The 15,087-nt window shown below is 33.2% G+C and overlaps 1 protein-coding gene across 2 annotated transcripts in view; it reads left to right on the top strand.

Annotated features, from left to right (window-relative positions):
- The window catches only part of CMC1 (C-X9-C motif containing 1), a 69,772-nt gene that overhangs the window by 14,732 nt on the left and 39,953 nt on the right, over window positions 1-15,087 (top strand). Inside the window, exon 2 of one of the 2 annotated variants that reach the window (XM_081284069.1) lies at window positions 5,186-5,270. In XM_081284069.1, coding sequence (XP_081140195.1) covers window positions 5,228-5,270 — 43 coding nt within the window. In that variant the 5' untranslated portion in view covers window positions 5,186-5,227. Of the gene's footprint in view, window positions 1-5,180; window positions 5,271-15,087 lie in introns of both variants that reach the window. The other variant, XM_081284068.1, reaches the window with a different exon arrangement.

Raw genomic sequence — 15,087 nt, 5'->3', positions numbered from 1 at the left:
GTTTCATCAAGTGGAAGCTTAGGATATTAGTTTGAGACTTTTCTACTATGAGAGTTTACTGCTATCAGTTTTCTCATCAGTACCCTAGCTTTCTCACAAAGTTGGTTTATTTTTTTATTTTTAATCTTTTACACTTCTTTTCTGACCTGTAGATTATTTGCAAATGAACTATTTAATTACCAAGAATTAGGAGATTTTCTTATTATTTATGATCAGAGAAAATACTTTCTTTTTAGTTTTTGAGTGTCCCCTTTGATTTACATATTGTGTTTACCCTGTGTTTTTCCTTTTCTTATTTTTATTTTTAATTTTTAAAATGTTTTACTTTTTTGGCACTGGGGATTACACTCAGGGGCACTCGACCAGTAAGCCATATCCCCCAGCCCTATTTTGTATTTTATTTAGAGATAGGGTTTCATTTAATTGCTTAGTACTTTGTTTTTGGTGAGGCTGGCTTTGAACTTGAGATCCTCTTGTCTCAGCCTCCTGAGCTGCTGGGATTACAGGTGTGCACCACCATACTCGGCTTGTTTTTACTTTTTAAAATATTATTAGTATACTTACTGATGTTTTAATATTAAGTGAACTCTTTTATTCTGTGATAAACTCTACTTGGTTATGAGGTTTTATCTTTTTATATATTACCATGTTCAATTTTTAATCTTTTGTAATACATTTCCATCTTCATTTATGAGGTTATTAAGATGCTGAGTTTTTTTTTTTTTGTTATTGTTGTTATATCTTTGTCTGGTTTTGGTATCAGGGTAATGTTGGCTAAGAGTAATTTTCTGGATGAAGAATTTTTGTAGAATTGATAATTTTTTTCTTAAATATTCAGCCAATCATCAGGGAGACTATCTGGGCCTGGAATTTTCTTTTAACTTTAAATTCATTTTCTTTAACAAATATATTGAATAAGTGTTGGTTGTATTTTTAAAGGAATTTGTTCATGTCATTTGTAGTTCTCAAATTTATTTGCCTAAATTTGTACTTAATATTCTTTTATTACCCTTTAAAAATGTTTATCATTTTTGGAGTGATATTGGAGTTTGTGACTTGTGGTTTTACTTTGGCTGATGGTTTATCAATTTTAATGATCTTTTCAAGTAACCAGTTTTGGTTTCATTGATTTTGTTTCTATTGTGTATTTTTTATTTTTGCTTTTACTTAATTGATTTCTGCTTTGATTATTATTATTTTTTTCCTTGCTTCATGTTAATTTATCTTTTCTTTAAAATTTTTTTTTTTAGTTTTAGTTGGACACAATACCTTTATTTTATTTATATTTATGTAGTGCTGAGGATCAAACCCAGTGTCTCGCACATGCTAGGCTAGTGCTTTATCACTGAGCCACAGTCCCAGCCCCTTTTTTCTTGGCTTCTCAAGGTAGAAATTTAAGCTGATTTAAGATCTTTCTTTTTGTATGCTGGCTTTTAGTTCTACAAATTTCCATTAGCTGCATCACACAAATTTTGATATGCCGCTTTCATTTTCATTTATTTTAGAATATTTTCCAATTTTTCTTTTGGATATCTTAGGATCTATGAGTTATTTATAAGAGTATTAGTTAGCTTGCAAATATTTGGAAATTATCCAAAGATCTTTCTGTTATTGATTTTTTTTTTAAAGAGAGAGTGAGAGAGGAGAGAGAGAGAGAGAGAGAGAGAGAGAGAGAGAGAGAGAAAGAGAGAGAGAATTTTTAATATTTATTTTTTAGTTCCCGGCAGACACAACATCTTTGTTGGTATGTGGTGCTGAGGATCGAACCCGGGCCGCACGCATGCAAGGCGAGCGCGCTACCGCTTGAGCCACATCCCCAGCCCTGTTATTGATTTCTAATTACATTGGTATCTAGGAACATACTTAAATAGTTTGAATTTTTTCAAATTTATTGATATTTGTTTTATAGCCAAAATATGTTATTTTGATAAATGTTCTGCTGTTCTTTAGTGGAGTAGTCAGTAAATATTAGGTTAAGTTAGTTGATAATGTTATTCAAGTGTTTTATAATTTTAAAACATAAATTTAAAGCACAACAATTTTGGCAAGAAAAGGAAATAAAAGGGATAAAAATAGAGAAGAAAGAAGTCAAATTATCCCTGTTTGTAGATGATATGATCCTATACTTAGAAGATCCAAAAAGCTCCACCAAAAGATTACTAGAGCTTCATCAAAGTAGCGGGTTACAAAATCAGCATATAGAAGTCAGTAGCTTTCCGTTACACCAGTAATGAATCTGCTGAGAAAGGAACCAGGGAAACAATCCCATTCACAAAAGCCTCATGTAGTTAGATCCTATACATGTCATTTGCAGGAAAATAAACTTGAAAACATTATGTTAATCAAAATAACTCAAAATCAAGGGTCATATGTTTTCTCTGATATATGGAAAGTAGATAGTAAAAGGAAAGAGTGAGTTGGGGGTCATGAAAATTGAAAGGAGATCCTTAGACACAAGGGACCCTGGAGAGGGAGGTGGAGAGGGAAAGAGGAAGCATTGGGAAATAGACAGATTATATAGTTATATGGCGTGTATGTACAAATATGTAACAACAAATCCCACTATTATGTACAATTGTAATTCACCAATAAAAAATATGACAAAAATTTACATGTATTTTTTCTAATATGCTTTATATATTTCACATATATGCGTCATGGATTCATCTTTATTTTAATAAAGTATTTTCTCTATCACTTCTAGTCATAGGTTTTATTTTACAGAGATTACATCCCATCCCTCAGGCTCTTTGATAAGGTGGCTTTGACACAAAGAATAGTGCCTACCCCTACCCCCACTTGAACGTAGGCTGTCCTTAATTACTTGAAATTATATAATGTATCAGGAATAGTGTTGCATGGCTTCCATGACAAAGTCCGAAAAGGCCAGATGGAGTATTCACTTGATTGTGTTGAAATGCTTGATCTGCAGACATTGCTTATGAGATTGTTCTTTCTCAGGACGCATTTGTCTTACTGCAAGAAGCCAAACCAAATGGAGAGGGCATGTTATGGTTTGGATATAAGGTGTCCCCCAAAAGCTCCTATGTTAGTGCAATAATGTTCAGTGAATGGATCATGTGTTGTAACCTAATCAGTCTATTGTAGTTTGAATGGACCTACTAGGTGGTAACTTTAGGCAGATGGGGTGTGGCTAGAGGAGGTAGGACACTAATGGTACCTTTACAAGGTTTCATCTTTCCTGTGGGACTCTTTCTCTTCCTCCCTCTGCTTCCTGACCCCACCACAAGATGAGCAGCTTTCCTCTTAGGGGCTCTTGCACCTGATGTGCTTCCTCACCTCCGGCTCAGAGCAGTGGAATTGGCCATCTGGGTATTGAACCTCTGAACTTGTGATTCAAAATAAACTTTTCCTCCTACATATTTTTCTCAGGCATTTTGGTCTAACACAGGCCATGTGTAGGTGGTCTGGTTTACAGTTCTAACTGAGCTCTTCCTTATTCCAGCCCAGATATCAGATATGCAAGTGGTGAAAGAAGTAATTTTGCAAGCAGATCCTCCAGTCACAGCTTTTGCCTCTGTTAAAATTAACATCTGTCATTTGAGCGTTCCTGGATGAGGCCCCTCTGACTATAGGAACCTTAAGCATAATAAAATGTTTATTGTTCTACATCACTTAGTTTGATTAGTAGTTGTTGCACAACCAAAATGTTAAGGAAATTACTTCTTTTTCTGTTGGGTTTGAAGGAGGTAAACATTTTTGTTTCTACATGTCTGAAAGTGTCTTTAACCTAACTTTTAACTGGTGGCTTACCTTACTATAGTTTTCTTACATATAAAGTAATTCTCTCACAACCTTGCAGTTGTTTCATTGTCTAGTTGCGTACATTTGCCAGGGAGACATGATGCACATCTGATTCCCATTACTTGTCAAATGGAAAAAATTCTAACACAAAATTTTGACTTTTGGGTTTCAGATAGTCCATCAAAGTGCATTTGAATATCCATGGTCTTTTTCCATCCAAAGACTCCTGTTTTTTTATTTGCCTAAATATATTTATTTTACTTTTTCTAAAATCTTATTTTCTTTACTCTTTTAACCCTTTCAGGGATCGTTTACTTTTTGATTAATTGTGATTGGATATCCTGTTTCACTGTGTTGCCCTTCACCAAATTTAGGTGATTCTTGGATTTTTGTTGTTGTTGTTGTTGATCTTGTTTGCTTTTTGAGAGCTTTTTTGTTCTCCTTTCTGAAACTATATATCAGTTCATAAGAGTTTAGGGATTCCTAGTCTTCTGGGTGTCACTGGATACTGGGAAACTTTCTGATCTTTTGGGAATAAATATCTTTATTTCCTTCTTTCACCCATGGTCTGACAGCAGCAAAGAAGGTAGCTATTTGGCTCCACTGAGGTACTTCATCAAATAACCAGTTTCCTCAAGGGAAGTTTCTTGCTCTGTGTGTTTACTACTTCAGAGCAAGGAGCAACACCCACTTTCAGCATAAGTTTTTTCCTGGGTGCTCTGTGGAAATGTGATTGTCTCCTTTAATCCAATTTCACCTGCCTTTTTGTCTTTCAGAGATTCCTTGTTATTTATTTTCACCAAGGATGCTTAGCTCTTCTTTGTTTCTCAGGGCACTTTGAGAATTTAAGAAGCAGGCAGGATGCTGTAGCAGTTGCTCCTTTTGCAATTTTAGTCTTATGGTGGAAGTTCTGTTTAATATGAACAGAAGTCTTAAATACTTTGTTTTGTATATGGATCTGCAGTTCTACTTTTTCTTCTGCCAGTTCTTTCTTAGGCTACTCTTTTTACTAGGTAGACAAACTATTCTTATATCACTTAATCTTGTATCTCTTCCATCTAGCTATAAATCTCAGTATTGATAAAAATCTTGTTTTTGAGGATTATTTTATTAAGAAAATGATGATGAATTACTTTAATTTTGACCAATCTACATTATCAAGTAAGTGTGTAATATAGTTTGCAGAAATGTTTGGTAAGATGGTTGCCTTTGTTCCTCACATTGTATTGTATATCCAAAATACATTTCCATTGCTTTTTAGTGAGTAAAATAATCACAGTTTTATCAGTTGGTAAAAGCCATTTAAAAATATATTTATAGAAGCTTTTATTTTAACAAACTAGAGTACTTCTTTTTCTCCTCGTCTGATGATTTACTTGAGCCTTTAATAAGGATCTTTTTTTCTCCTCCTCCAGAGCAGCATCTCAGACATGTTGAAAAAGATGTTTTGATCCCAAAAATAATGAGAGAAAAGGCCAGAGAGAGGTGTTCTGAACAAGTTCAAGGTAAGAATCCAATATTCCTATAAAGATCAAATTCAATTTTAATAATATGATCTGAATTTAATCCTTAGCCTCAGAGTCAAGTAGTCAATGAATTAATATGTATGAATTGCTTCTCACCCTTTCACTGAGATACCAGTATTTCAGCTTTCAGAACTTCCAGGCAGTGTTCAATTCATTTACAATTTAAAAATATTCTCCCAAATTACTAGTAAAAAAGACACTCTCCCCCACCAAGTATGGTAATGTATAGAGAAAAACTCGGTGTGAGTATTCTGGAGAAACAAGTTATTTTGGTGAGTTTGATAGGGAAAGAACAAACATCTAATCTAACATGTACCTGTTTTTCATCTATCAGCATATTCATGTGTATGTACTAAGATGATTTTCTTAGAACTATTGTCTATTACTGAATTGTTAATGGAATCCCAATAGGATCTACAGTGAGTCTAGGGAGTTTTAATGTTGTTTCATTTTGTTTTGTTTTATTTTTTGTTTCTAAGTAAAGGATATTTATGTAAATGTATGTTAGGGGTTCCCACACATGTATATTTTCTTTGAAAAATATTGTTAACATTTAAATGTTCCTATATACTATAAACTTTAGATATTGTTGATTAATATGTAACATTCTAGTGAAAGTACAAACAGTGGTGATAGGTAAAAAATGAGGTCATAATACATCTGTAAATAATGGGTAATTAAAAAGCTGATGGCAATATTTCTGTAGAACTTTCCTTTAGAAAAAAAAAAAAAAACTACCATTTGGAATAACCTTCAAAATAAGTAGTAATACTTTACTGACATAGTCTGTTTTCTTGATTCCCCTTCTTCCCTTTCCCCTGTAGTATCTTTGTTGGGGATCACCATACTTTCTAGGAAATGGAATGCAGTTCCACTGCACCTTCTTAACAGACAAACAAGGTCGTGTCAACTCTAGTTTCAAGACTGTGCTAATAATTTTTGGATGCTAAGAACATTTCTTTGCCTCTCCACCTCCAACCCTTGGAGGGGAGAGGCAAAGAAATGGAGACAATGTGGATGGAGACAATAAAATAATAGTAGTTTCTTACACTTCAACAATATGTGATGATCACTTCTGTTTCTTAAATTAAGTGTCTTATTCTGTGTGGCATTCTGTTAATCCATCTACAAATTAGTAATTTAAAATAACAATTATTCTGTGGTATTATTCTTGCTTTTACTTTCAATCAGTTATTTAATAAAAGCATCTTTCAGCCCCACTCCAGGTATCAGGAGAAATTAACCTATTGGCACCTGCAGATAGGGTTCAGTGCACATCTGGAAGTAGCAGGTATCATGCTGACATTCTCAAGAGGTAGCCTTTCACTTGCCTCATAGAACTTCCAAAAATATGTATCCTGGTTCAGGTGAGGGAAGAAAAAACTTCAAAATGGAATAATAAAGTTTTAAGGTTAACTTTCACTACTAGGAAAATTTACTTGTTACTGATACATCAGTCTAAATTTATAGGTTGTATTTATTCTGTTTTATAACTCATAATCCTGGTAGCTAGACTGAAAGAAAGCTAGGCTACTCAATTATAGATTTCTTTCGTTCTTTCTTTCTTTCTTTTTTTTTTTTTTTTTTTACTGGTTATGATTCAGATAGGTTTCAGAACTGTGCTTATTCTTAGAACCTTTATTTTTGGCTATTTAAGTGAAAGAAGAGAGAATAACTAAACTGTTAATACTTGTGTGTGTTGCCCAATGGTATAAAAAAGAAAATGCTTATTTAAATTTTTTTTTATCAAAAATTAGATTGTTTAGGGTGTTGACATGGTTAGGGTTTTGTTTTCTTAAATGGAATTTTGTTTCTTTCTGGAGACTAAGCATCTGGAAATGAGATTCATTTGGGTTATATTAGTATGTTAATGCCTTTGCCCTTATTAGAAAGCATGCTATATCATAATTGACATTTTAATATTTGAATTTCTTAAAGGTAATCATATGTTGATTTTTTTTAGATCACATGTCCAAAATTGTGTTTTAGAATATAAAATTGATTATTTTATAAAAGAACAATAATCCTTAATATTTCCTCTGTTTAACCATATGAATTAGAAAAGAATATATGTTAGTATTGCCTAAACAGCAGAAGAAAGCTACACTGAAGCTAACAATAAGATGTAATTTAGAATAGGGACACTTTCATTGTAGTTTATTTACTATTTATAGTTTTTGTTTCATTAAATAATTAGGGTTTTACATAAAAGCATTTACATAAAAGCTAATTTTATGGTTCTTGGATAAAGATATAGGAATTTTAATAAGTAATCTGACTTTCTGCTAACTGCCTGAAACATGATTATGTAGGAAAGCTTTTCTGTTTAATTTTTTTTTTTTTTTTAATGTCACTTCAACCCAGCTGATCATAAGAATTGGGTCATACTGCCAGCAACTTAGGTTTGTGAAGGGAATGGAACAGCTTTTCCAGGGACAAAGAGAAATGAAATCACTTTCAATGAAAGAAAGATGCCTCATTATAGTCACCAACAGCAGTTATTGACAGCTACACTTCCTATTAACAAGGAACATTTAACTAAGAGTTTGGCTGTTGGATCTTTGGACTTGATCTAATTTGCTAGCATTAATTAGTTTCTTTTGAGCACAGACACTTGGTGCTCACAGCTATAGATTTGGAGGGCTAATTAGGATAGAAAATTGAACAGAATGGGGTAAGGCATTAACCTTCAACCATTACCAGCTGGGACACTGATAAAGACCACAGAGTCCAAATGCTCCCTATTGATGTGAAGAGTACCCTAATGAATATCAATTTCAGCCAGGTTGCTATATTTTTTTTTTTTACTAGTTCTCTATTCATTATAATTTTTAACCAGCTTCCATGATACCTTCATTATCTATACACTATTGGTTTTTACTATACACTTATTTAGTCTGAGTTGCACATTTCACCTAATATTTAAACAATTAAAATTTGTCTTAGCAGATAGCATTTAGAATATTTCATTGTTAATGCTTGTAAAATTTATCTTCAATCTACAATTACATTATTCTAATTCTACAGTACATTTGTACATAGTCATAGTAACTGACTCATTTCAATATGATGAAAACTATAACTTTATAAAAGGAAAATTTCAGCTTTTGGATAACCGGTAGTGTTTGTGTTATTAAGCTGGTATCAACTAGAGAGTTTGTCTTTAAAAAATATATTTTTAAGAATGTAAAATAAGAAACATCAAAGTATATGTTTCTTTTTGAAGAGAAAACTAGTGCATACTACCTTTTCTTTGGGAACTTCATTGATTTGATCAGTAGAGGTGTCTTGATATAAAGATAGATATAGCATAGAGAACTGTGATCTTATTATTGTGAAGCTTTTTGACAAGATTATAAACTGTTGATAGCAAAATAAAGGTTATTGATTTAAATTCAACTTATTATTTCGCCAGTGATAATATTAGTAGTGAATAGAGCCATTGGAATAAATGACTAAAGTGTATGTGTAGACTTCAACACAATCAGCACACTGGAAATGGAACTGACAGAAAATTCTAGAATGGCCAAATCTCTAACTTTTCCCACTTTCCCTATTTCTCAAAAGCAAAACACAAATCTCCTTCTGCCAGCTGTGATGATGGAATCATGGTTTTTCTTGGATCTGGGAATTACCAACTCATGTTTTAGGGAGATGGTTTGACAAACTCTGGAGATTGCTTTCAGTGTTGTGCCTTTTCCCAGCTGTTTCACTTCACCATATTAATGATTTAAATTTTCTGTATTAATCATATTTTAAAATACATATTTTTGTTACATTTATTGGTAAAGTGTGTATTTTGTATTTTAGTATTTAAAATTTTCTTCTGGAAATAGGGCTTCCATAAGAGGAACAGTTGCTGAATTGCAGTGTTTTGTAAAAGAAATTCCTCATTATATTCCGTTGTTCTTTTGATGGACATAGTTGACATTTGGTATAAAGTCTCTATCTTGAATTTTGTTTGTTTTAAAAATAATAAGAGCTTTTCTTTATTTTTACTATGAAAGATCAAGACCAAAAATTATTTTGTCATGAGAGAGCTTGGAAGTTTATTTTACTTAACTGCATTCTCCTCCTCATTGACTCTCCTATCTCATGGGCCTTCTTTTACATTACTTCGTATTTGTTTTGTGACTTTCTTATAGACTTCTTGATCTTTTTTTCAATAAGTGGGATATAGTTCTGAAGGAATTATATAAAGTACAAGGAAGCAATTTTGAAATATTACAGAACTGTGTTTAAAAAACACAGAAACTTGGTAAAATGCCTGCCTTCTACTATCACTCACATACAACTGCAGTATGTTACTTTTTGCTAAATTTCAAAGATATATGAATAGACAAAAAAGAAAATCAAATTAAGGACACTTAGGATATTCTTTAGGAAATTTACAGGAAGAGAACTGTTAAAATAGCATTAACACAAGTGAGAGGGTTACAGACTACATTCTCCAAGTGATCAGTCTTTGTGCAACTGTGTTACTTGAACCTGCCCCAAACTTCTCTTTTATTGTTTGAACTGTACCATTTTTATTACACATTTTTTTTTGTCATTTAATAAGTTTACCAATATTAACTAACACCGAGGTGGAGATCAATATATCTTTGGACAGGTCTGAATAACATATAAGAGAATAATATATAAAAACATCAAATTGATGAGTATCTGTTACATATAAGACCATGGTATATACTCTAAAAAATATACGTTGGGGCTGGGGATGTGGCTCAGGCGGTAGCGCGCTCGCCTGGCATGCGTGCGGCCCGGGTTCGATCCTCAGCACCACATACCAACAAAGATGTTGTGTCCGCCGAGAACTAAGAAATAAATATTAAAAAAAAAAATTCTCTCTCTCTCTCTCTCTCTCTCTCACCTCTCTCACTCTCTCTTTGAAAAAAAAAAAAATATACGTAAATAAAAGACACAGTTGCTCCTTCTTGGACTTGTCTGGCCTTTGTCAGAGGTCCCCAGGACCATCCCTGGGTTCATTTGTATTCTAGGAGGACTTATAAGACTCAGCATTTAGTCTTAATCATGGCTAAGATTTATTACACCTAAAAGATACAAAGCAAAATCAGTAAAGGGAAAAGGCACATAGGACAAAGTTCACAGACAACTAGCTTCTAAGAGTCCTGTCCCAGTAGAATCTTTTAGAATGTGCTCAATTCCTCAAACATTAAATTTTGACAACACACATGAAATGTTACCTACCCAGGAAGCCTATTAAAGACTCAGTCTCCTGAGTTTTTATTGGGAATTGGTCAGATGGGCACCCTTTGCTTAACATGTACCCAAATTTCATACTCTCAGAAGGAAAGCAGGTATACAACATGAGCCATATTGTTTACACAAACAGTCTGGGCTCAGCAAGCTGCTCCATCAATTAGGTAATGGTGGGAACATTCCCAAAATTCAAGTTCTCAGTTGCCAGCTAAGAGCCAACCTTGCATGCAGTCCTTTCTAAGGATAGCAGCATCATGTCTACTATGTCAACTCTTTTTTTGCATATAGACATTGAAAACTAGCAATATTTGTGTATGACTAAGGCCTAATGTTATGCCAGTGGAATTTGGACAAATAAACTCATATGAATCACAAATAGTACTGAATTAGTCTTAAAACAAGTGAACAAAATATCTGATGGTTATTTCTTATTGATTTAGTGGTTCTCAGGTTTCTTAATGTATTCATACTTCGGTTATCAGAACTGGTGGCTTTCTGTGATTTCCTTATTTTGATTAACAGGATAATTTTGCAACAAAATTATATGTAAGTAGATATAAATACTCTTAAATAAAATGATAAGCTTTTGTCTCAGAGAGAGTGCAGAATATTGTAATTTGAGAAGTCAGTGAAATCTTTTAAATGGCAAGTACTTAATTTAAGTACTTAATTTAAATGACTAAGTTAGCATGAAATTTTGTCAGGACATATGAATATGATACTTTAAATAACCAATTATACAAGTCATAAATAATTGAGAAAAGTCAACATTTGAACACAAAACAAAGAATTGCATGGCTTGAAACTAAAAAAATTGTTAAAATAAATAAACATTATTATAAATCATGACATAGCTTTTCTGCCAATAGTTCATTAAAAAGTTTTTATTATCATAGTATTCCTTGACAATAACTTTCAGTTATTTTTTGTGTAATAGACTTAAATTCTTGTATCTAATGAGAAGTTAATTAAAAATTAGTTGTGGTCTTTAAATAATACCCTTGTTTTTAAAATCTAAGTACAAAATCTTGCTTTGCTTAAGCTATCTGATGATCCTCTAGTTGTAATTGATAATCAGAGTCTGATACTGGTAAAATTTTTGTAAATTCCCACAATAATTACATTTTTAGTGAAATGTATTCTAATATGTATCTTATACATATGTTGGGAAAATTATAAAGGAGGCAGCTTGGCTTGTACAAAACTTTGGAATGTGTTAGAGTGGAACATTTAGAACCATGTAAAAAATAATCAGTCTTGCTGGGTGAGGTGGTGCACACTTGTAATCTCAGGCTGAGCAGGAGGATCTCAGGTTCAAAGCCAGCCTCAGCAATGTAGCAAGACCTTGTCTCAAAATAAAACATAAAACGGCTGGGGATGTGGCTTGGTGGTTAAAAAATCCCTAGTACTAAAAAAAAAAATATTCATTCTTTTTTGGTGGGTGGAACTGGAACTTGCTTTGAACTGTATTGTCTAAACATATACTATTTATTACATTATAAACAGATAATATTTATTATATCATTTGATTTTGTTGCCTTTATAGTTCATAGAGTCAATAAGTAGTGTTATTTTTTATGAAGGATATTTTGAATTAGCAATTATAGATTTTAGTTGCAGCCTAGTATTTCTCCTTTCAGTTTATTTTTGTGGTTTTCTTTTTGAGGGGATGTGAAGTCTAGGGTAATCTGAAGTCACATGTCATTCCTTATAGAAATAGAAAAAGCAGTCATGAAATTCATCTGGAAAAATAAGAGACCCAGAATATTCAAAGTAATCCTTAGTAAGAAGAGTGAAGTAGATGGCATCACTATACCAGACCTTAAACTATACTACAGAGCAATAGTAACAAAAACATCATGGTATTGGAACCAAAATAGACTTGTAGACCAGTGGTACAGAATAGAGGACACAGAAACAAACCCATATAAATACAGTTATCATCTCATACTAGACAAAGGTGCCACAAACATATATTGGAGAAATGATAGCCTCTTCAACAAATGGTGCTGGGAAAACTGGAAATTCATATGTAGCAAAATGAAATTAAACCCTTCTCTCACCATGCCCAAACCTCAACTCAAAGTAGATAAAGGACCTAGGAATTAAACCAGAGACCCTGCACATAATAGAAGAAAAAGTAGGCCCAAATCTTCATCATGTCAGATTAGTCCCCTACTTCATAAAGCACAAGAAATAAAATTAAGAATCAATAAAAGGGATGGTTTCAAACTGAAAATCATCTTCTCAGCAAAAGAAATAATCAGGTGAATAGAGAGCCTACAGAATGGGAGCAAATTATTACCACATGCACATCAAATAGTATAATTTCCAGGATGTATAAAGAACTCAAAAAACTTAACACTAAAAAAACCCAACCAACCAACAAACAAAAAAAAACCCAATCAATAAATTGGCTAAGGAACTGAATAGATCCTTCTCAGAAGAAGATATATGATTGGTCAACAAATATATGAAAAAATGTTCAACATCTCTAGTAATTAGAGAAATGCAAATCAAATGTCACCTTACTTCAGTCAGAATGGCAATTATTAAGGTCACAAACGACAATAGTGTTGGCGAGGATGTGGGGGAAAAGGTATACTCTTAGATTGTTGGTGGAACTGCAGATTGGTGCAGCCAATCTGGAAAGCAGCATGGAGATTCCTTAAAAAACTTCAAATGAAACCACCATTTGACTCAGCTATCCCACTCCTTGGTTTATACCTAAAGAACGTAAAAACAACATACTATGGTGACACAGCCACATCAATGTTTATAACAGCAAAATTCACAATAGCTAAATTGTGGAATCAACCTAGATATCCTTTAATAGATGAATGGATAAAGAAACTGTGATATAAATACATACACACACACACACACACACATACATATGTGTATATATACATACAATGGAATATTATTCAGCATTAAAAGGGAATACAGTCATGGCATTTGCAGGTAAATGGATGGAGTTTCATGCTAAGTGAAATCAGTCAATCTCAAAAGACCAGGGGCCAAATGTTTCTGATAAGTGGATACTGATCCATATTGGGGGTGGCAGGGAGCATGGAATGAATGGAGGAACTTTGTATAGGGAAAAGGGGAGGGAGTGGAAAGGAGGGGGGTATGGGGTTAGGAAGGATGGTAGAATGAGATGGACATGATGACTCTAGGTACATGTATGAAGACATGAGTGGTGTGACTCTACTTTGTGTACAACCAGAGAAATGAAAAATTGTGCCCCATTTGTGTACAATGAACTGAAATGCATTCTGCTATCATGTATAACAACAACAAAAAGAAGTAGTTTTAAATTGTAATGATTTCTTGAGATTCACTCAAATTTCTGTACTATTATTCAATTAAATAGAGATCATAGAGTTTTATTCTTAGGCCCCGTAAGCATCTGACATCATATTTTAATATGATAATATTGATACAAAATTCTTGAAGGAGATTGAGTGATATATGCAGATATATCAGAGAAGAATGATGTGAGTAGAAGGAATAGCACATGCAGAGACCCTAAGGAACTCGGTGAAGCTAGTGTGTCCAGGGGATACCCAAAAGGTCCCTGTGGTTACGGTGGGATGAATTGGGGCCAGAGTGGAAGGAGAGCAATGCAATAAAAGAATTGGAGACAAAAATTTGTTTAAGATCATGGAGGTACTAAGCATTCATAGGTCCTGAGGAGAGAAACAGAAAAGCAAAAATGACTTTGAAGAGTGAAGTAAGAGTCTGATTTATAATTTAACATGCTATATTAAGAATAGAAAATGGCAGCAGTTGCAGAATCAGGGATGCCACTATGGATGTGCTTGAGACAATCCAAATGACAGACTGGAAAGGTGGGTGGCAATGAAGGTGATGAGAATGTGCGCATCTAGGATCTACTTTGAATGTACAGGCGGCACAGAAATGACTCCTTATAAAATTTTTCATGAACTAGTAAAAGGAAGGAGTTAATAGCAGGGATAAGGAAGACTGTGTAGGAAATTTTATTTTTTGGTGATCAGTGGATCAGGAGTTTAGTTTTGGACATGGTAACTTTGATGTGCTTATTAGACATCCAAGAATGAAACCATTATTTTTAGTGTAATAATAAACTAATAAATCTCTTAAAGGGAAAGAAAGAAGTGTGATAGTAGTGGTTCTAATATTTTTCTAATGTTTTTGTGTAATTAGTGGTAAGTTGATTTAGGGTATAATCAGTACATGTGTTCACTTGGACATTTATATGTTAATAACTGACATTTTTATTTTTTGATTTTCCTTTTAAGTTCTACACAGACAACTTTCTTTCCAGAATGAAACATAACTACACTGATTTGTTAATTCAGTCATCACTGATTTGTTAGTTCTAGTGAAGTTAGAACTACCTTTCATTACTGCTATGGCAATGTATGGTGCTAGGTACAATGGAGAATTGGAAAGCTAGAGTCTCAAACCTCAATAAAGACAGTAAATTACCTATTCAGTCTCCAGTATGTTAATATTAGCAGTGCTGTAATTAGAATTCAAGTATCTTAATTCCTGGATCAATGCTCTTTTTATTTTAATTTACTAT

Source organism: Spermophilus citellus, assembly GCF_964194105.1.
Source record: "Spermophilus citellus genome assembly, chromosome: 3".
Taxonomy (NCBI): Eukaryota; Metazoa; Chordata; class Mammalia; order Rodentia; family Sciuridae; genus Spermophilus; species Spermophilus citellus.
This window is presented reverse-complemented; position numbering and strand designations above follow the sequence as displayed.